The 24,267-nt window shown below is 39.3% G+C and overlaps 1 protein-coding gene across 4 annotated transcripts in view; it reads right to left on the reverse strand.

The window, feature by feature from the left end:
* Window positions 1-24,267, reverse strand: part of PTPRB (protein tyrosine phosphatase receptor type B) — a 121,695-nt gene that overhangs the window by 93,608 nt on the left and 3,820 nt on the right. For 2 of the 4 annotated variants that reach the window (XM_063593550.1, XM_003808737.6), the window contains exon 3: window positions 12,934-13,190. In XM_063593550.1, the coding sequence (XP_063449620.1) occupies window positions 12,934-13,190 (257 nt within the window). Of the gene's footprint in view, window positions 1-273; window positions 836-12,933; window positions 13,191-24,267 lie in introns of those variants that run through there. The other 2 variants (XM_034936225.3, XM_003808738.6) reach the window with 1 other exon arrangement.

Below are 24,267 nucleotides of genomic sequence, written 5' to 3' on the forward strand. Positions count from 1 at the left end.
AGGCTTGCAGGGGAGGTGGATGGCAACTTTCTCCCTAGTTGCTGTCCCTTGAGAGCAGCTGGAGAGAGAAGGTGGCTTTTTGCTTTGACAGCCGGATAAGCTGTCATTCTGGGTTGGGGGGCTCACCAGAGGATCATTCTTCCCAAGGCAGAAGAAGAAATTTTGCTACCTCCCTCTTCAAAGCACAACCCGATAGACGAGAAAGTGGAGTGGAAATTTGGTTTTCGGCGGGGAGGGGGCGCATCAGCTCTGACCCCTTCTCGGGCCACTCACCTGCAGCAGGCTCAGTGTGATCCACAAGGCCAACCCGGCTCCATGGCTCAGCATTGCGCTCAGTAGTTAAGATCCAGAGGAGACCGAGGGGGCTGGACGTGGGACGGCCCGAGGGCCGGGGCAGGGGGTCACCTGTTGCGCGCGCTCAGCGCGCCCCGTGGGCGCAGCGCGCTTCCCTCGGGGCTGGCGACGCGCAGGGGCCACTGCGGCCACCGCTGCTGCTGCTGCTCCTGCCGCCCCGGGCGGGCTGCGGACGCGAGAGGCGGCGGGGACAGGCAGCGCGCCGCCCTTCCCACGCTGCCATTCTGACCCGCGCTGCCTCGCCCCAGCCCCGTCCGCTGACTTCCGCAATCAAAAGGCAATTTCCTCGTCTCCCGGCAAAGGAACAATGCGCCGGCGAGGGAGGGAGCCCCGAGGAGCCAACGCCTGAGCCTGCCAAGGGGCCCGATGTGGGCCAAGCTGCCCCCGCTGCCCCGCGCCGCTACCTTCCCGGCCAGGGGTCCGGTCCGGCCCCGCTGGGCTCTGCCTCCTCCTCCTCCTGTACTCTCCCTTTTCCCCAGTCTGTGGTTCTCGACCCAGTCGCCTTAGCCACAATTAGTGCTTGCTCCCTGTCACTTTCCAGGCCCCCACCCCCGCCCCTTTCCTCCCTCCACACCCAGCGTCTCCCCCTCCCTATCTTCCTTCCTATCTTCCTCATCTGCTTTCTCCAGGACCGCTTTTTCCCAGGATTAAACTTGACCGCAGCATATTTCCCCAGGTCGCCTGCACTCTTTCCTGAAGTCTTTTATTAGAGAGCTTTTGCCCTTCTCACTTCAAAGCATTCATTTGTCCCGGTGGCATCCCCTGACACTAGCAAGAGAAAAAGACCCCAAAAGGATTGTCAGCTTGACCATTCTTTTCTCCCAATCACTTTCCCTTTTCTCTTGTATAGGTTTGTATCCTCCCTAAATCTTATGTAAATAGCTCTAACGACAAATATAATCACTACCAAGTGTTCAACCCACAGCTAACAGTTTTATCATCCAGTAGTTAAAGCCATTTCATCCCTAATTGTCCAGCCAAAAGAAGACAGCCATGTAAACTCTCATTTGTGGAAACTACTGTTGATAGTCAGCTCTCCACAAGTTAAAAAAAAAATGGCATTTATTCAGCGTTCAGCCCTAACTGTATGCCCTTTAGCAACTGCTTCAGTACCCAAACGGTTATTTATCTGAAAACTGATTTTAGAAAAGCTCCCAATAACTAAAGAGCAAAAATATTTAATTGTACACAAGTGATAAAAGCAAAATATTGCAACAAGTTTTATAATTTTTTATTGCTTTTTTGGAGCACCATCCCTAACAACTGCCAAAAGAAATGAAATTCCACATTCTAATTTTCAAATCAGCGGGAAGGATGGCATATTCCTTTCTTTTTCAAATAGGCTATACATAAAGCTATGTTATTGTCTACTATATCTACTGTGTCTACTTTGAGGAAAGTTAAAACAAGAAAAAAGAAAAAAGTGAAAATTGTTTCAATTCTATTTATTTATTATTTATTTATTTATTTTTGAGTCAGAGTCTCACTCTGTCACCCAGGTTGAAGTACAGCGGCGCGATTTCAGCTCACTGCAACCTCTGCCTCCCGGGTTCAAGCAATTCTTAAGCCTCAGCCTCCCGTGTAGCTGGGATTACAGGCGTGTGCCACTACACCCAGCTAATTTTGTGTGTGTGTGTGTATTTTTAATACAGACAGGGTTTCACCACGTTGACCAGGCTGGCCTTGAACTCCTGACCTCAAGTGATCGACCCGCCTCGGCCTCCCAAAGTGCTGGGATTACAGGCTTGTGCCACCGTGCCTGGCCTGCTTCAATTCTTTTAGAAAACATGCTTTTAAAAATACCTCTTAATGAAAAAATGAAGTTTCTTCCCCTCGAGAGATTCTACAGACTTTTAATCTACAGCCAGACCAGAGATTTCAAATCCTTTCAAGTTAACAAACACTCAAAGAAGGTCTAACCTAGAACATCTGTGTATTTCTGGGAACAAAAAACCTCCCTATTTCTCTGCCTACGTCACCTGCAGAGTAAAGAACTTTTACTCAGTATTTTGTGCCCAAGTTCAGTGGCTCTTCACAGCCTGGCATACCTGTCAGCCTCACCAGTGGCAGGGGTCCCCTCCTGCCCTCCACAGATACTGCAAGCCTTCTTATTACAGGCTCTGGCTGCCCTCAGCCTTTATAGGAGCCTTTTCCCAGTTTTATTCCTTTGCAACATTATGTTTTTCTTCTCTTGCTGTATTTAGATAACAATGTAGTTTCCTCAACTGTAACACTGGAATAATACCTACTCTAAATACACCACACAGCTACTATGAATAAGTAATATCACAACTACATTAAACTACCTTTGCAAACTTTAATGTGCTAGCAGAACCTTAAGGCTGACAGCAGAGCTCCCAAATGATTAGTGAGTCCTAAATGACCCATAAACATGAGCATGCTATGAAACAAGAGGAAGAGTTTAAACTCAGGCTTTTACCGATAACATTTTTCCTTTTAAAAGTACAAAACTTAACATGAGAAATCCAAGAAAACTGTAATATATTCAAGGAAGTATAGGACTGAAAAAAGCTTCCAGATATCATCTTTTCTATGAGGAGTTTATTTGAAAGTACTGGACAAAGTATAAATAAATTGGTTCATTTTGGTTTTTGTTCTCATCTTTCTTTGGAATTCCTCAACTTCTCCTGAGCCTGCTTGTCCTGCATAAGGACACTATTTGAATTAGAAGTTGCATTCCAGAAATTTGGAATCAGCCACTCTGTACCATTTCAGGGGACAAGCTTTCTTCCTTGCCACCAGGAAACCTTTCCCAGACTACATGGGAAGGGTGGGGCTGCTTTTGATTAAACATGAGTGAACAAGCAGCTGTCTTAAAAAAAAAAAGTCACAGCAATTTAAAAACATTAATTGGCCAGGTGCGGTGGCTCACACCTGTAATCATAGCACTTTGGGAGGCTGAGGCAGGTAGATCACTTGAGTCCAGGAATTTGAGACCAGCCTGGATAACATAGAGAAACCCTGTCTCTACAAAAAATACAAAAATTAGCTGGGTGCTGTGCTGCGTGCCTGTAATCCCAGCTACTCAGGAGGCTGCAGCAGGAGGATTGCTTAACCCCAGGAGGCAGAGGTTGCAGTAAGCCCAGATTGTGCCACTGCACTCCAGCCTCGGCAACAGAGTGAAAACCTTCTCTCAAAAAAAGTTATTAATTATGAGTTCATGGCTAAAAGTATGAATCTTGTCACATTATGAACATAGATGTTGAATAATACAATGGGTCATCAAGGGGTCTGGAAGCCACTGTTTGAGAACCGTTACTTTGGACAGGGGTTTGAACTGGACATAGAGATGAGGGGCAATGGTGTTGGATGGATGAGGGGAGGGCAGAGTAGACTGGTTAGGTTAATCCACACTCCCATCACCCATGACCTAAAAGGTCATGGTCCTTACCCCGGCCCCTCATTAACTGGCCTCTGCCCATTTCTTTCCTCCCTCCTGCTTGCCTCCTATTCTCCACTTACTTGGGTCTGATAATTCATTTACTTTCATTCAGCGAACATTGACTAACCACCTATTGTGTGCCAGGCTCTGGTATAGGTTTTGGAGGCTCTGCTCCCCCTCCCCTGCCTATGGAACTGACTTGCCCTAGAGCTCTTGTGCCTGTCATTTCCTCTTCTTCAGCCACTCCTCCCCAGGCTCTCTGTTTGGCAATCTTTCTCTCGTCCTTTAGGTTTCAGCTTCAACACACCTCTAAGGGGCCAGTCCCTTTCTGACCTCACAAGGAAAAATTATCTCTTTATTATTCTTCATCTCAGTGGCCATTTAATTCAGAGCAATGACTTTTGGTAATAATCTAATCATTTATGTATTTGTGTGCTGTCTACCTTTCCTGGTCATATGGAGGATTCTGTTAGAGCAGAATCTTTGTCTGTCCTGCTCTTCTTGCACAGGGATTTTCATAGAGTCTCAACCAACATTTGTTGAATCTTCATGTCAGCTTAGCAAATATTGTTACATGAATAAATATCCTAAACAAGTCCTTCTAAACATGGTCCTGTTGGTCCTGCTGGACCATGTTTAGAATGAATGTTTAGAATCTTAAATACTATCCTGGAAGGGAAGAGGGGAAAGAGAAGAGAAAAAAGAAGGAAGAGCAAAGGAATGAAAAAGAAGAAAAGATTGATTTTGAAGACAAAGAGAAAAAGGTGGGAAAAGTGAAGAGAGGGAAGATGAAAGGAGGAAAAGGAGAAGGAGGAGGGAGGCAGTACCCGTTAGAACAGTGGTTCTCAACGTGTAGCTCTCAAATTATCGTCATCTGAGAACTTGCTAGAAATGTAAACTTACCGGCCTCACCACAGACCTAGGAATCAGAAATGCTGGGGACAGAGCTCAATAATGGAGCCCTCTGCATTTTAATAGGCCTTCCAGTACTAGTTCATGAGAAGGAGCTATTCAAATTCTGAACAAAGTCTCAGATTATACCCTAAACCCTGTACTTGATATCATTTTACATTCAGGAGAGTTAATGAGATCTTGGCTTTAATTTTTTTTAATAAATTTTACTGAGCTCTTTGCTTATAGGAAAACTACATAGATGACTTAGAAGAACAATTTTAGAATGTATTATTTAAGTGAATTGGTGACCTTTATAATATATAATATGCATATTTTGATATATATAACTTCTCATTAAAAATTAAGTGAGATTGCACCACTGCATTCCAGCCTGGGTGACAGAGTGAGACTCCATCTCAAAAACAAAAATAAAACAAAACAAAAATTAACTGTGAATACTTAAGCAAAAAGGATCAACATGTAGCAAACTTAACACATGTTAGACATAAGGCCAGTTTGATACCTTTCCTCCTAGGAGGTAGTTTTGTTATGCAAACCTCACTCCAGGCTTCCCCTCAGGTATTTATTAGAAGAAAGCATAGCAATCAGGGAAATGTGTCAATTAAAAACAACTACAAGATGGCAAATCCTTTTCTGAGTTTTACTTCGAACCGGCTGAATAGTAAATTCTGGCAAAAGTGAATACAATTTTAACCTGCAGCAGGTGTGATGCATTAAAATGTAGAGAAATGTTACTTTGATAAGTAGTTTAAAGCCAAAAGCCATGACCAGCCTATTTTGTGTTTAGAGAGACAGTCTGAGATACTTACTTTTCAAGGAATTTTTCTAGCTAAACTTCCTAGATCATAGGTCTCCAGGAAAATGGAAATAATAGAAGCATTAGGAGAGGGCGGTTGTAAGGATTAAATGAGAATTTGCATGTCATATGTATAGTACAGTTCCTGTCTAAAGGGCTCAATAAATATTAAGTTCCATGATTATTAGTAATAATACTATTCTATGAATAACATTAAAATAAACAATGAATGCTGCGCAGTCGGTAAAATTAGAGAATGACAAAGTTCATGACTGAGAACTCATCTTTCTGAGAACATCCAAATGACCGTAAATTATCATTGCTTCCAATCTCGTACCTAAAATCATACCCAAGAAACTCTTCAGTAGATCAACACCCAAAGACATTTAACAGCTGCTCAGTCTGTTAGACCAGCCAAGATTTTTTTAAAATACTGCAAGGGAGGGGTGGGAGTGCCGGTTACGTCTCTAACAGCAGGCTCCACTGTCTCTCTAGGCTCCACTGTCATCTCTAAGGTTTCCTGGTATTCTTTTTTCCCACACCCATTTATCAGCCTCTTCCCCTCCCCTACTTTTTATTTTGTTTTAATTTGAAGGAAATGGGCTTTACATAGCTTTTGTTATAGCTCTGTAACTACAAACAGCCAAACAATTTATAACCAGATGTGAGTGCAAGTGAGCCACTCTTCCAATCAGGCACTTCTGCTGCATCTTCTTTCACACCACAGTTCCTGCCACCCCACCCTTGGAAGGGAGTCTACTCCCAGATGAACCCAGTTGAGGCAGTAATGCTTGCAATGGGGCAGTCTATATGGGTGTAGCTGCTGTATGCTATGGACTTAGGAGCTAGCAAACATTTATTACCAAACCCTAGGATAGCAGACAAATAAAGCATGGCTTATGATAACATTGGCTTTAAAGAAAAGGAAAACAAAAACAGTCACCCACAGAAATTATGGGTGGAGGGAATAGGCTGCATATATCCTGAATTAAGTGTGCAATCTCAATAAAGTTATCAAATTCAGGAAATTCAAAATGGATATACTTAAATCCACAGTCTATATTTCAATTTTGTCAACGATCTCAATAATATCCTTTTTTTTTTGCTTGTTTTCTCTCTAGATCCAGCCCCAAGGATCCTGTATTGCATCTAGTTGTCAGTGTCTTAATCTTCTTTTTAAAATTTTAAAATTATTTATTTTATAGAGATGGGATCTCCCCACGTTGCCCAGGCTAGTCTCAAACTCCTGGGCTCATGTGACCCTCCTGCCTCGGCCTCCCAAAGTGCTAGGATTACAGGTGTGAGCCACTGCACCCAGCCTCTTAATATTCTTTAATGTGGAACAATTCCTCAGTCTTTTAAAGTGACCATTCTGACATTGGCCTTTTCGAATGATACAGGTTGGTTATTTCCATAGCATCTTCCTCCATCTGAATTTACCTGATGTCCTTGTGATTAGATTTAGGTTGTATATCCCCAACACCACTTCCTCCTTTTTCCTGCTTTAGTGTTTTTCTTAACAGGCTGATTATTCAGTTACTCTCCAATGGATTGCAAACCTGATTGCACATTAGAACCACTCTGGCAGATTTTCACACAATAGGTGCTGAGGTCCTACCTCAGTAAATCCTGATATAGGTCTGAGGTGGAATCATAGAATATGTATCTTTCAAAAGCTTCCCAGGTGATTCCGATATATGTATAACCAATGGTAAGCACCACAAGCTTCCCCTCTCAATCAGCATGTCCTGGCTTCTCTTTTGATCTCATTTTGCTTTCCCATTGCCATTCTCTCTCCCCACTGTATCAACTTTCATCTAGGGTAGAACTCGTCTGCCCAGGGAGACCAATGTGGCAGAGAAATACTGTCATGTTAAAGGGCCCATTTCAATGCATGTGTTCTGTTCATGGTTGTATTTTATGTGCATATGATTATACAGTCATCCCTCAGTATGGGGGTGGATTGACTCCAGGACCCTTATGTATAACCAAATCTTCACATACTCAAGTAAAATAGTTGGCCTTGCAAAACCTGCATATACAAAAGTTGGTCCTCTGTATACCTGAGTTACAAATTCCACCAATAATGTATTTTTCATTTGCATTTGGTTGAAAGAAAGTCCCATATAAATGGACCTGCACAGTTCAAAACCATGTTGTTCAAGGGTTAACTATATGTTCACAAAATAGCAACATGGTCTTTTTGTGCACAAAATGGAAAACAATGCAAATCGCCCATCACTAAAAGAAAATGAAAGAGAATAAAAATCCTTGAGATTTTCAGGCTGGTGGGGTCCAGTGAATTGTAGACCATCTTTATGCTATTGGCACATGGTAGTCCACTTTAACTGGCAAATTAAGAAAACTATAGTCCATGTTAGAATTAGGCTTGAAAGATGTTAATTATAAATTAAGTTCTTTTGAAACGTATCCTCCCCACAATATGTTATTTCCCAAGTGGCCTTTTTTGTAGCATCAGCAGTCTCAGAGTCTGTTTATATAGTATCCATTCACACTAGTCAATCTAGGAGTCGTGATGAAGGATCAGAGGATGGTTTCCTTTCCCCCTCTCCCCCACTACTTCTTTGCCCTCCTCCCTCCAGGCATTTGCCTCAGTGAAGGGGAATTTTTTCCCATCTTTAGTTCTGGCTACAGAACAGTAGTAGCAGCGGGGTGTCTCCCCTGCATACTTTAAGTGACCCCAATATAGGAGGTTATCCCAGACTTGCAGGGGGTGGAGTTTTCTGCATTTGCAGGGGTGGGGTGTTTTCTGCATTTGCCTCCTCATTTATCTGGAGACTCACACTGGGCTGTGATCTCTTTCAAGGCCAAATAGAAGGAAACACAAAACTGTGAAAGCCCAGACCAGTACCACAATGGCTATTCATGAACTGAGGAAATGCAATCCTTCTCCCAGGCCGGAGCGAGGGTGGGTGGGCAGGGAAAGATTTAGAGATATTTAGCAGTATCAGAACCAGCCAGTAACATTTCTAATGCATGTTCTGCATTTTATCCCTTTCAAAGTATTTTCACATGATATGTTGACTCATCTGGTTTTTAACACCCTGTGAAGAAGGCAAGGTAGGAATGATGAAGCAGGAACAAGGAGAAGCTAGTATTAATAGCTAAAACTATTGAATATTTATCATATATAGCCAGTGTTCTTGTTTGTTTTTTGTTTGTTTGTTTGTTTTGAAACAGGGTCTCATTCTGTCATCCAGGCTGGAGTGCAGGGGCATGATCACAGCTCACTGCAGCCCTGGCCTCCTGGGCTCAAATGATCCTTCTGCCTTAGCCTCCCCAGTAGCTGGTATCACAGGCATGCACCACCATGTCTGGGTAGTTTTAAATTTTTTTATTTCTTCTTGTAGAGACAGGGTTTTGCCCTGTTGCCCAGGCTGGTCTCGAACTCCTGGGCTTGAGTGATCTGCTCACCTCGGCCTCCCAAAGTGCTGGGATTACAGGTGTAAACCACTGCATCAGGCCTAGCCAGTATTCGAAAACATTTTACTTAATCAGAATTTAATCCTGTCTTATGAGGCAGAGTGAGTACCCATAACTATCCTTAAGTTAAAGAAGAAATGAGTGGGACTTGAGTAACTAGTAGATATCACCACTGGGATTTAAGCCAGGTTTCTGTGACACAGAGCCCCAGCTTCTGATTTATTAGGTCTAGAATAGGGTCCAAGTGGTTGCATGTCTAATAAGTTCTGGGACTAGGGTCCATACTTGGCGAACAATTGATCAAAGTATTTCCTGACTCATACCATAGGCAAGTTTCCTGTTCTATCGATTTTGTCCTTGTGAAGACACGCAATCCACATAATACTATTTATAAAAGTGACAATAACAACAATGGCATCTAAAATTAATTAAACACTATTTTACTATCGTTCAGGCACTACTCTAGGCCTATGATATGTGTTAATTCATTTACTGCTCAGGGTTGGGGGCTAGAAGAGAGAGAGCACCACAGAGTTTTGAGGTCAAGTACCGGCCCAAGTATACAAACTTCCAAAGTCAGACCCCTCACACTGGCAGGTAAGGATTTGAGGAGAGAGAGAGAGAAAAGGAGAATGGCAGGGAATACTCTGATCCCCAATAGCCAGCATAGGACAATCTTGCAGTAGCATTAGAGAGGAGTGATTGCTGGATTTCAAATCATGTCCTCCTTGGCATTTACCTTTATTATCAGGCACACTATGTAAGAGAATATGTGACTAGATGTTTAGGGGAGTGTGTGTGTGTGTGTGTGTGTGTGTGTGTGTGTGTGTGTGTGTACTCTTCTTGGTCTGTTATTCCCTAGTCATTTAATCTTTGGCAAGTTCCTCTTTAAGTTTCAGCTGGGTATCTATAAAACAGAGATAGTGGTGGTGATGATGATGATGATGATGATAATGATAATGATAATGATGATACTATGGTAGATTGTTTAATGGTCACAGATTCCTCCCACTCAATATGCATGCTCCTTTACAATGTGACTTTGCAGCTCTTCCCATCAAGAAATGGAATCTATTTCTACACTCCCTGAATCTAGCCTTGTTTGAGAGTTGCTTTGATCAATAGAATATGGCAGAAGTGATGTTGCATGGTTCCAGAGCCTGGGCCTCAAAAGGCTTGTAGCTTCCACCTTTGACTTCTGGTGAGGCTGCCCTAACCCATCACGAAAAGGAAGCTGGTGTAGCCTACTGGCGGATAAGAGGCCATATGGAGGAGAACCTAGACTCCCCAGCCTACACCCAGCACTGACTGCTAGTCATGCAATTGAACCCTAACCCTAACCCATCAGTCATCACAAACCAGATGCTGTCTGATAAGGAAAACAATGGACACATAGAGATTTTATTTTTACACAATTCCAAGCAATTAAGTCAAATGATTTTACTCCTTTCTTATACTTTTCTAGGCATCCTCTGTCGAGACAGAGTACCTTTTGAAATTACTTTCAAGGGACAGGCAATTTATATCCCAAGTGACTCATTTTTAATTTTTAAAGTATCTAACCACGGCTGTTTATAATGGACTGGTATAAAGTTAAAGCTCTTGCTAAATCAAATAACAACCTCTCAGGGATGCTCAGTCTAAGGCGTTAGAGTCATGAGAGCTGCAATTGTAGAAACTGTCTTTTGAAAGAGCATAGCTTTTACACATTAGCTTACCAGGACATAGTTAAAACTTTGCTTAAGCTTCAAGAAAAAAACTGGAACATGACAGTTGGATGCATAGTCATTCTGATGCCCTACCTGGGAGCTCATATAAACACTGCAGTGAATCTCACTCTAGAAAAAGGCTACATGATCCAAAGCTGCAAGCCAGGTCTGGGGCTGGATCATGTGAGCTCTGTAACACAGTGCTGGGTTGGCCCACTGGGTATTGTGTTTGCAGAGCTCTGGAACTGGTTGTCCCAGACTCTTGACTGCAGCAGAGCCTAGCTACCCCTTGGACTTCTCTCTGTGTTTCACAATGGTTAAAGCTAGGCAAAAATGGGAGACTGTTCTTTTTGCTAAAAGACAACCCTTTAGTGTTCAAGGCAGATAAATGTTTATAATAGTTTTTATTCAATATTTTTCTTATTTGACACACTTAATTTTTTTTCTGTACTGTTACATATATTTAAGCTATGATATAAATAAAATCTCTTGTAAACTGATGTTAGAATGGAAGTTTTGGCTAGGCACATTCAGCCACAATGAGGAGGTGCTCCCCCAAGAAACATTCATTTTCAAAAGTAAGTGGTGATACTATTCAGCCATGAAAAAGAATGAAATCATGTCTTTCACATCAACATGGATGGAACTGGAGGCCATTATCTTAAGTGAACTAAGTTAGACATAAACACTGAATTTTGTTCTAAGTGAGAGCTAAATAATGTGTACACATGGACATAGAATGTGGATTGGTAGACAATGAAAACTCAGGATGAGGGGGTTGGAAGAGGGTGGATAATGAGAAATTACTTAGTGGGTACAATGTATGTTATTTGGGTGATGGATACCCCCAAAACCCTGACTTTGCCACTATGCGATCTATGCATGTAAGAAGATTACTACTGTAATTGTAACTTTAACTAAATTTAAACAAAAATTTTAAAAAAGTTTAGTTTAAAAAAAGTAAGCGGTGAATCTCTCACTCATGTCAGTGGTTGAAAGGGTTTGAGAGCTGGAGATTTAGGGAGAGCACAGTGCCAGCTGATGATGGTATCCTTAAGTCATAACTCTCTCGCTTCCATTTCCTGTCTTCCTTTCCCATTTTCCATGCCCAGACAGATCTGAAACCATAATTATCAGGCTAGGAGAGGTGGGTGAATAGCTTGGTGGAGAGTGAGAGAATTTGGACATGTTTCCCTTTCCCTGCTTTAAGCCCAAACTGGGTGGGGTGATGGGAGAGGAGAAGCTAACATTTAAGTCAAATTTAGAGTTCACGTTATTTCCTGGAGTTGGTATTTTTGTTAATGAACTGAGAGTAAGTATTGAGTTTTAAAGTGATATAAAGAGTGTCCAGAAAAGTAATGGGGCTTTTCTAACTTCTATTCAGAAGTGAAGGAAGAACTAGGTCACAGGAAAGATTTACAGTAAAGGCAAAGTAGAGACAAAAATAAAGTCCCATGAGTTATTCAATGTACTGGCTATATTTGTTTTGTGATCAATAATGAAACATGTGCTCACCAGCCGGGAACCATATGCAATGTGAAATTCTGCACAATGCAAAAGATACCAGAATGCTAAATGGGTGTGAAGTCATATGACTTCTATAAATGATTTGGGTTGTTTATCAGGAAAAAGCTGAAGTCTGCCAGTGGAACCTTAGCTTTTCTGATGTGCTATAATTACACGTATTGCTTAAATGGTGGACTAAAACTCTGCAAGGAAAGCAAAACCAAAGAGATGAACACCTGAAGCAGAATCACTATTTGAACAGACTCCTATGATGGTGCCACCCTGCTTCTCAGTCATTTGACTAATGTCACCTGGTGGAGGTGGTTCAAGGGTATTGATGTGGAAGTGGTATGTGACTTTTGTTTATCTTTTAATGTGCTCCTGAATCAATTATAGTGATTCTTGAATCTGCCATTGCTTTAGTCTCTCTCCCTTCCTTTGGAGAATAAATGATTATGACATATACGCAGGGTTGCCTGCAGGGCACTGATTTCAATTTCTATTTTCTGGTTTCAGGACATGTGTAACACCATGAACCCTGACTTTGGTTCAGAAAATATGGCCAACATACAGTTATTTCATGGCAGCCTAATTATCGGCATCTCATAAAGATATAGAAATTTTGAGTCAATTGCAAAGATTTTCATTATGCAAAATGCTTTCCTGTACAATTAGCAGCCAGGACAGAGGGTGAGAGTGCCTAATCCCCTATTGCAGCAGTGGCATTTTTAGCAAAGCAAGTCTTTTCAAGCAATGAGCCTCCTGAGACGTGCACAGACCACACTCCACACACCCCCTCCTTTTACCTCTTCAGTGGTGCTGGAGAAGGGCTGAGTAGTCGACAAAACCCATGATGTGTCTGTAATTCCAGTCATGTGCAGATTGGGATGCTGCCTCTCGCTGCTGTTTTGGCTGTAGTTTTCTGCAGCATTTCTGATGAAGGCCTCTGTGGTATTCCTAATAAGGAATACCAGGCTATCTGGAACTGCATTAAAGGTAGTGGGAATCTGGGGTGGAGCCGTGTTTCTAGTGCTCCTCACCGAAACTTCTGCTCCCAGGCCAGCTGAGGTAAAGAAAAGATAGTTGCAAAGATTATTCTCATGTTTTATGAATTCTTCACATAAAATCAATTTTACTTAGCAAAAGAGGGCCTTTTCAATAATGGGCATGTGGATAAGCTTTAGTTATATGAAAAAGCAAATATACTTTGAGTGTGTGACAATGTTCATTTGTCCTGTCCAATTCACCCATCCTTTATCTATCTATCAATTTTATAATCTGGAAGGAAAGTTGTAGAAACTGTGCTACCAAAGAAAAACCCAGCGCTGTGTAGAAAAGAGAATTAAACCTATTCTATGAGAATTTAGGGGGGAGGGGTCACTGAATTGGCTTCAGGGGAATCCATGAGTCTCCAAAAACTGTGCAAAATTCTATGTATATGTGAATATGTACTTTTCTTCTGTGGGGTACTGTCATAGCTTTTATCAGCTTCTCAAAGCGGGTTTTAAACAAAATACCAGGTTGAGAATCACTGTTAATGACTTGCCTAACTTCACCACAAAGATTGACAGTTCCTTGGAAAGTAATGACACTTCGTTAGCCACAGTGCAAACTGTTTCTAATCCAACTGTATGAGTTACAAATGATGAGACTGTTGTATTTTCTAAGCTATCTATCTTCTGGAAGAACAGAGAATTGACTTATAATTTATGAGCTGGTGGGATTACTTTATAGCTTTGTTTTGCAAGGCTGAATTGCCCATATTAAAAAAAACATACTGGTTCATGAATTAGGTTCACTTAGCCATAATTTTAAAATGTGCTGTCCGTCTCCTGGGGATCTTGCTAATGTGCAAATTCTGACACACTAGAGGTGGTCAGAGCCAGCCTTTTTAACAAGCTCTCAGGTGATGCTGATGTTGCTGGTTTTTGGGCTGCACTGTGTAAGCAAGACCCTACAGCACACGTGAAGCACTGATTAGTTCTGTAAATTATGGTTTGAGGTGGTATGTTTAGATCTTCCCATCAACTCCATAGTGCACTAGAGTTTTATGGGATAGAAAACCCCACAAAACCTTATATAATCAGATAACTGTGCCTTTGAAGAGTTTCTGGCTAAAAGACTGGGAGAGCAAGGATTTTATTTTTAACTACTCATTTACTGGTTATTTATTCAAACAACTGTTTATTAAACAACTACTATGTGCCAGGTGAGGTCTCCTAAATAAGCTATTTATCATCCTATTTTCCCTGATCTGTTCTGCCTTACTTAGCCCTCTTTTGAGTCTCATTCCTTTCCATTCCAATTTCAACTGATTAGTGCATTTCATATGATAATGGATGTAAAGAGGAGGGAGATGAGGGCACAAAAAGAAGATTAAGCTGGAAAAGGTATTTTTATAATTTATCAAGATATAAATATCAGCAGTTCTTCTGAAAGTTAATAAAATAATCTTGGCTATAAAGCATTCTTTCCTTGAGATACAAAGGGTTGTGCAAAGTACCCTGAACATAAGGTTGATGGATTTAGCAAATAAAAATACATTATATCCAGTCAAATAATTTTAGATAAATAGCCAACCAATTTTTAGTATAATTCAGTATATTTAGTGTATCCCACATATACAATAATACAAAGATGATAACATACTATGTATTAGTAATATACTTATACTAAAGATTATTTGTTATTTATCTGATATTCAAATGTAACCAAGTGCTGTGTATATTATCTGGCAATCCTACTTGTACATCTACTAGATCTCAGCTTTGATTGATTTTTGGACATTCCCCTTAGTTTCTGTTTGTTTTTGCCTTTCTAAATCCTGTGCCACTATTACTGCCTTTGTGCCCAGGTTAGCCACTCTGGACATAGATCAGATTTATTCGTCCTTGGGGTGTTTTCTACATGACAAACTCAATTATACTATTAGTGAGATTCCTTTACAACAAACTCCAAGAAACAATCTTAATTCTGCAGTCTTGCTTAAGTTAGGTGCTTGAACATTCCCTTAAGTAGACGTTTGTCTATTGTAGGGATGTAAAAATTTCTGTATATGCAGATTAGCATTTTGGTTGTTTTGAGCTGTGGTCGATCCTGATCCTCTGAGTTGACTGCTACGTATGACAATTTTAGCTCTTAGACCCTCAAAAAAAATTTAACCGTGGGGTTAGGACAAAAACAAGCTTCTAAATACCTAGCATCTAATTACATGTCTTAGTATGTCAACCTATGCTTACTCTTCTTCACTAAAGAGCTGTTGGTAAGTTTCTATCCTAAGAACTTTTTAAAAAATTAGTCAGCTTACATAATTCAGTGGATAAAATTGGACTTTCCCAAAAATAGATAAATTTTCAAAACACTCTTGAAATTTCTCTGCAAATAACATAGGTTATTACCATTGCACATAGCTTTGGACTATCGTATGGAAAAAATTTCAGTCTTATGTCATTATCTTTAATTAACCTTCTAAATATATTTTTAAAGCATCCCATACCAAGCAAGTTCATTTTCCATTTTAGACCACCACCTTTTTTCCAAAGAAAGAAACTACAGAATATTCAGGTCCAGTACCCTTTCATTTTGTGTCTGTGTTTTTAACTTGTGCTATTTAAGAAGCAAGAAAGAAGATTTAATCTTAACATCCAACTTCCAAGTTTTGTCAAATTTAAAGCAGTGGTTTGCAAACTTTTGTAGCCATCAGAATCATATTTGGAGCTTGTTAGAATATTGAAGCCTTGGTCCTCCTCCTAGAAACTGCAATTTTGCAGACTTGGTGTGGGACCTGAAACCTGCTTTTATAACAAGTTTCTCAGGTGATTCCTAATATACATGTACGTATATGGTTTTAGTCATATACATAATATGAACCAAAAAGAAATTTGAATCATTTCTTATGTGGTTACTGAAGGATTATAAAATGGATGGGAAGAAAGAAAATCCATTATAGAAATATATAAGATGATTAAGTTTTTTTTTTATCTCCTGAACTCTTTGTTGAAACAGGTGCTGTGAAATTTTATTTGAAATAGTAGATCTTTGGATATTTGTTATCCACGAATTCTTTGGGTGTTCTTAAAAAAGGTATATATGTTTCACAGTTCATGAAATAGCAAGATGTTTTGACAAATGCAAGGAAAACTTCTTATACAATGGAACAATATGTGAAAGCTATTTTTGAAAGCTTTATTGTGCCATTGTTACTACACTGTTTCCCTACTATAACACAATTTCTCCCAGAACACAATTCAAGGTAAGGTCGACCATTCTTGGTCAATCTAAAAAGTTTTAGCATTTAAGTTGCATAAAGCTCTTTTTATAGGGTACTATCAATCACCTTACAAAGTGATTTGTAATGACTGCATAATATCAAGACTATCTTTCAAATTCATTTTTAAAAGAGCAATGTGTATTTTATCTTATAAATTCATCTATGGCTCAGAAATAATAATAGAAATAAAAATTTTTATAAAGATAATATATTGTGTAAGTTTCCCTTCTTTAAATGATACAAATAACTTTTAAGCATGTTGAAAACAAAATAACTTGAATGAAACTCATTTTTGGAATAGAAGATTTTAACTATACTGGTACTTTCTATTCTGTAGGAAGATGCCAAATATAATGTGCCTTTTTAACAGAGAGCAAATCATCTGGAAAAAAGATAACAAATGAAACAGGAGATACTTTAGAAAAGGATGATATCGATCCTATCTATCTATCTATCTATCTATCTATCTATCTATCTATCTGCCTGCCTGCCTGCCTGCCTGCCTGCCTGCCTGCCTGCCTGCCTGCCTGCCTGCCTACCTACCTACCTACCTACTTACCTACCTACCTACCTACCTAATCTATCTAGTTGGCTCTTTGTATCTGCGGGTTCCTCATCGGTGGATTCAACCAATTGCAGATCAAACATATTAAGAAAAAAATGGATGGTTACATCTGTACTGAACATGTACAGACATTTTTGCCTTGTCATTATTCGCTAAGCAATACAACAACTATTTATATTTACATTTGTTAGGTGTTATTAGTAATCTAGAGATAATTTAAAGTATATAGGAGGATGTGTGTAGGTTATATGTAAACACTGCATCTGTTTATATAAGGAATTTGAGCATCCTTGGATTTTGATGTCTGCAGGAGGTGCTGGAACCCATCCCCATGTTACTGAAGGATGACTGTACACACACACATACACACGTGTGTGTGTGCATTAAATAAGATTTGACTGGAATAGATGGGATTGATAATGGACTAAATAATTATTGGAAATGGTTAAAAGAATAATTAACATTTCAGAAAATATAATTAGTGAAATAAAGAGTGCACCTAAAATACATATCTAAATTACTTTTAAAAGACCCATGATTAGAAAGAAAGTAAAATTAATAAATGGAAATTGATACAAGACATAGCATAGTAAAACACTAAAGCATAGCACAGGGAAAAAATTAGATTAAAAAAATAATTGAAAGGCTAACTAAATCAAAGAAATACATTTCAATAGCCAACTATTACTCAACAATTCTACTATGCATAGCATTATGAAGATGTGCCTGTTTTACCTAACACCCTATGTTTTCTTTAGGAGAAAAGACTGAAATAGTAGGGTAGAAGCAAGGCATGCTGGGTGGAGGAGGAAGAATGGCTCCAAAGTTCAGGGCTTTCAGGCTATAGGAGACAGGTGTTGAACCAGAGACTAAACAGAGTCAGGGAAAGGGGAGCTGGAAAGGGGGTGAATAACTTGGCGTGCGCAGGACTGACTTGTCCATTAGACGCAATAGGCACAGTGATTAGGGCCCATGATAATTTTAGGGCAACACAATGATTTAATTTGTTTGAAAATAAAAAAGAAACTTTAGAGTCAAAGAAAATGTTTTAACTTTTTCATAGATTAGGAAAAATGACAATTTTAGGCTACATGAAAATCTATTATTTTACTTTTCTTTTTTTCAGCAGAGGAAAGGGACCATAGTGGCAAAAGAACCCAGGGCCCATGAAAGTCATACATAGCCCTGTGTGTGCCCTGATAAGTTCAGTGACATGTCACAGGCTGAATATGGTTGGGGAATGCTGGATGCTATACCTGCTATCTTCAATGATCGTATAAATCATATATCAATAATCATTGATAACATTATTTTCAGACATTATATTTAAAAATGGTCCACTACAAGGCCCATGTTGTTACAATGATGCAAGAAGAAAAACCCTAAAATGACCGTGACAGCCAATTTAGTACAAGTAGGGTTTGTATACACAAAAGGCACTTTCTGTTTTGTTTTGTTTTTCCCCACAAGCTCTTTGTATTCACAAGTACTTCTGCCAGCCATTAAAGCCAACAACTTCTACGAAAACTTTTTTCCCAAGGGTGTATATGATTGCTTATCTTTTACAATGTTCACACATTTTATTCCCTCTCCCAAATCACTACAACTAAACAATTACTTTAACCAGCAGTTATATCGAGCCTGCCAACAATATGGTTTAGTTCATCAGCAAAATCTCTTTTAGGGATTTTACCGGTTCAGCCATATCAGGGACACTTGAAAATTTGCCTACAAATATTTGCCTGCTTTCCAGTGCAGCCCTTGGAATTAAAAAAGAAAATTCCTGCCCTCAGATAAAGGTGAGATTTGAATGAATGAATCTGAATTGAGTGGTAAATAAATGAATAAATGCTGATTGGTTGGCTGACATTCTATATTCAGTGTTACTTTCTTCACAGAATGAAATGTCTGAGTGAAAAATAACAATTTTAGACAATTGACTAGCTTTTTATAAATGTAAGGAGACTTGACATTCCTTCGAAAAGTTATCCAAACCATGGATGGAGTTCTGCACCCTTCACCTGAAAGTTCTGGAATGACATAGGCATGGCCTATCTGCCCATGGATTTGCGTGAATGTTTTTGAAACCAGTTTTGAGTTTATAATGTTTTAATTTCCCCCTGGCAAGGAATATTTGCTTAGATCTAGTAGCAAACCAGTAATTTCCTTTGAGTAAATTTCCCTGTTTCTGTACAGGCCAAGGCATGAGAAATTTTCCCCATCTGATAGATTCATAAAACTTCAATAATTGGGTCACTGTAAGCTTTGTTGTCTGCTTGGGGCCAGTACTATTTCTTGCTGGAATAGATGCAACTGTAACTTTTTTTTCTTTTAGAGATAGGGTCTTGCTGTGTTGCCCAGGCTGGTCTTGAACTCCTGGCATCAAGCAATCCTCCCACCTTGGCCTCCCAGAGTGCTGGGGTTATAGGCATGAGCCACTGTGCCTGGTGAACTGTAACATTTGATTGCTTGGTGAGTTTAAAAATTATACTTGGATTGCACAGAAGACAAAAGCAATAATTTATGATGCCATACACTAACTATTCATGGCATTCCTGAAAGTAGTCCTTAAAGCTTTATTATTCCTTTTTCCTTTACTGTTCTGACAGTTAACACTTTGCACAAAGTTGAAACATTTATTAATTTATTCAGGAAGAAGAAGTGGTTAGTAATAATGGTGCTAGCTAAACTATTAATATGATAAACTCTTGTGTGCCCCCAAAAGACTGTTTAAAAATATGCAACTTTAAAATTACCCTTGAAACATTTTTTTAAAGAATGAGTGCGTACTCCTCAGCAAATGTAAAAGAACAGAAATCACAACAAACTGCCTCTCAGACCACAGTGCAATCAAATTAAAACTCAGCATTAAAAAACTCACTCAAAACAGCACAACTACATGGTAACTAAACAAGCTGCTCCTGAATGTACTGGGTAAATAACAAAATGAAGGCAGAAATAAAGATGTTCTTTGAAACCAATGAGAACAAAGACACAATGTACAGAATCTCCGGGACACATTTAAAGCAGCGTATAGAGGGAAATTTATAGCACTAAATGCCCACAAGAGAAAGCATGAAAGATCTAAAATTGACAACCTATCATCACAATTAAAAGAACTAGAGAAACAACAGCAAACATTCAAAAGCTAGCAGAAGGTAAGAAATAACTAAGATCAGAGCAGAACTGAAAGAGATAGAGACACAAAAAACCCTTCAAAATATCAATGAATCCAGGAGCTGTTATTTTGAAAACATCAACAAACCACATAAGACTGCTAACAAGACTAATAAAGAAGAAAACAGAGAAGAATCAAATAGATGCAATAAAAAATGATAAAGGGGATATAACCACCGATCCCACAGAAATACAAACTACCATCAGAGAATATTACAAACACCTCTATGCAAATAAAACAGAAAATCTAGAAGAAATGGAAACATTCCTGGACTCATAACGTGTCCAAGACTAAACCAGGAAGAAGTGGAATCTCTGAATAGACCAATAACAGGTTCTGAAATTGAGGCAATAATTAATAGCCTACCAACCAAAAAAAGTCCAGGACCAGATGGATTCACAGCCGAATTCTACCAGAGGTACAAAGAGGAGCTTGTACCATTCTTTCTGAAACTTTTCTGATCAACAGAAAAAGAGGGAATCCTCATCCTGATACCAAAGCCTGGCAGAGACACAACAAAAAAAGAGAATTTTAGACCAATATCCCTGATGAACATCAATGCAAAAATCCTCAATAAAATACTGGCAAACCGAATCCAGCAGCATATCAAAAAGCTTATCCACCACAACCAAGTCAGCTTCATCCCTGGGATGCAAGGCTGGTTCAACATATGCAAATCAATAAATGTAATCCATCACATAAATAGAACCAACAACAAAAACCACATGATTATCTCAATAGATGCAGAAAAAGCCTTCGACAAAATCCAACAGCCCTTCATGCTAAAAACTCTCAATAAACTAGGTATTGATGGAACAGATCTCAACATAATAAGAGCTATTTATGATAAACCCACAGCCAATATCATACTGAATGGGCAAAAACTGGAAGCATTCCCTTTGAAAACCGGCATAAGACAAGGATGCCCTCTCTCACCACTCCTATTCGACATAGTGTTGGGAGTTCTGGCCAGGGCAATCAGGCAAGAGAAGGAAATAAAGGGTATTCGATTAGGAAAAGAGGAAGTCAAATTGTCCCTGTTTGCAGATGACATGATTGTATATTTAGAAAACCCCATAGTCTCAGCTTTGGGCTGAAATTTTGGATCTCCTTAAGCTGTTAAGCAACTTCAGCAAAGTCTCAGGATACAAAATCAATGTGCAAAAATCACAAGCATCACTATACACCAATAACAGACAAACAGAGAGCCAAATCATGAATGAACTCCCATTCACAATTGCTACAAAGAGAATAAAATACCTAGGAATCCAACTTACAAGGGATGTGAAGGACCTCTTCAAGGAGAACTACAAACCACTGCTCAACGAAATAAAAGAGGACACAAACACATGGAAGAACATTCCATGCTCATGGATAGGAAGAATCAATATCGTGAAAATGGCCATACTGCCCAAGGTAATTTATAGATTCAATGCCATTCCCATCAAGCTACCAATGACTTTCTTCACAGAATTGGAAAAAACTACTTTAAAGTTCATATGGAACCAAAAAAGAGCCCGCATAGCCAAGACAATCCTAAGCAAAAAGAACAGAGCTGGAGGCATCATGCTACCTGACTTCAAACCATACTACAAACCTACAGTAACCAAAACAGCATGGTACTGGTACCAAAACAGAGATATAGATCAATGGAACAGAACAGAGCCCTCAGAAATAATACCACACATCTACAACCATCTGATCTTTGACAAACCTGACAAAAACAAGCAATGGGGAAAGGATTCCCTATTTAATAAATGGAGCTGGGAAAACTGGCTAGCCATATGCAGAAAGCTGAAACTGTATCCCTTCCTTACACCTTATACAAAAATTAATTCAAGATAGATTAAAGACTTAAATGTTAGACCTACAACCATAAAAACCCTAGAAGAAAACCTAGGCAATACCATTCAGGACATAGGCATGGGCAAACACTTCATGACTAAAACACCAAAAGCAATGGCAACAAAAGCCAAAATAGACAAATGGGATCTAATTAAACTAAAGAGCTTCTGCATAGCAGAAGAAACTACCATCAGAGTGAACAGGCAACCTACAGAATGGGAGAAAATTTTTGCAATCTACCCATATGACAAAGGGCTAATATCCAGAATCTACAAAGAACTTAAACAAATTTACAAGAAGAAAACAAACAACCCCATCAAAAAGTGGGCAAAGGATATGAACAGACACTTCTCAAAAGAAGACATTTATGCAGCCAACAGACACATGAAAAAATGCTTATCATCACTGGTCATCAGAGAAATGCAAATCAAAACCACAATGAGATACCATCTCATGCCAGTTAGAATGGCAATCATTAAAAAGTCAGGAAACAACAGATGCTGGAGAGGATGTGGAGAAATTGGAACACTTACACTGTTGGTAGGAGTGTAAACTAGTTCAACCATTGTGGAAGACAGTGTGGTGATTCCTCAAGGATCTAGAACTAGAAATACCATTTGACCCAGTGATTGCATTACTGGGTGTATACTCAAAGGATTATAAATCATGATACTATAAAGACACATGCATGCGCATATTTATTGTGGCACTATTCACAATAGCAAAGACTTGGAACCAACCCAAATGTCCATCAATGATAGACTAGATTAAGAAAATGTGGCACATATACACCATGGAATACTATTGCAGCCATAAAAAATGATGAGTTCATGTCCTTTGCAGGGACATGGATGAAGCTGGAAACCATCATTCTCAGCAAACTATCACAAGGACAGAAAACCAAACACCGCATGTACCACTCATAGGTGGGAATTGAACAACGAGAACACTTGGACACAGGGCAGGAGACATCACACACCGGGGCCTGTCGGGGGGTGGGGGACTGGGGGAGGGATAGCACTGTGAGAAATGCCTAGTGTAAATGACGAGTTGATGAGTGCAGCAAACCAACATGGCACATGTATACCCATGTAACAAACCTGCACATTGTGCACATGTACACTAGAACTTAAAGTGTAATTAAAAAAAAAAAAAGGAATGAGTGCTTAATGTGACATACTGGCAAGGACATATATTGGAAAGGAAAGTACTTTCTTCTCTCTACATTCTATTGTAATTACCTATTTATTTACTTATCTGATTTCCCCATTACTTTAAGGAATACGATGTATTTAATGATTTGCAACCTTGGCTGCACATCAGAATCACCTAGGAAGTACTTTAAAAATACAATACCTGATTTAGTCAGCTTAGAGGATAAAGCTCAGGTTTTATACTCTAGTATTAGTTAAAAGCTGCCATGTGAGTCTAACATGCAGCTTGGGTTAAAAATCACTTGTGGAGGGCACCTTAGTACTAACACAGGGTACCTGAGTGCTAGCACAAGCTCTGGCACATAGTAGGTGTTAAATAAATATTACCTGAAAACTTGAATACAATAATTAATGTGTCTTTTATGAAACAAATATGAAACATGTGGCTTAGATTTTTACCTTCATAGGTCTGCTTTCTTTTATGGAAGAACACACAAAAAAATTCACATCCCATAGATGAACAACACATGTATTTGTGCTGCCGTAGATTATAATACTTAGTTATCAACTTAAACAATGATTTGGAATCACTCATTGCAAACATATGAATGCATTTCGGTTAATTTTTCACAGTAGCTACTCTAGCAAGTCAGTGAGCTCTCATGATATAGGTCTACAAGTATTATTCTTAAACTTTTATCAGGGCTGGGCATGGTGATTCATGCCTGTAATCCCAGTACTTTGGGAGGCTGAGGTGGGAGGATCACTTGAGCCCGGGAGTTGGAGGCTACATTGAGCTATGATCGCACCATGGCTCTCCTGCCTGGGCAACAGAGCAAGACTTTGTTTCTAAAAACAAAAACCAAAGAAAAAACAAAAACAAAAAGAAAAAACCCCACAATGGCATATTTAAGATGGAGCAGAAAAATATATCTGTTAGCTTATAATTGTGTTAAAGCAAAAGTATGTGTTATACTTATGTGTACTCAAATATAAGGGTGTTTTTGTACCACAATTGTGCAAATTTTAACTTCTGCTTTTTCTAGAAATTAATTTCTTTCCCCAACACATATTATCAGGCATTTTTTGAATATAGCATTGTTCAGTGGTTAATTACAAATGGCTTAT

Source organism: Pan paniscus, chromosome 10 (assembly GCF_029289425.2).
Source record: "Pan paniscus chromosome 10, NHGRI_mPanPan1-v2.0_pri, whole genome shotgun sequence".
NCBI lineage: Eukaryota > Metazoa > Chordata > Mammalia > Primates > Hominidae > Pan > Pan paniscus.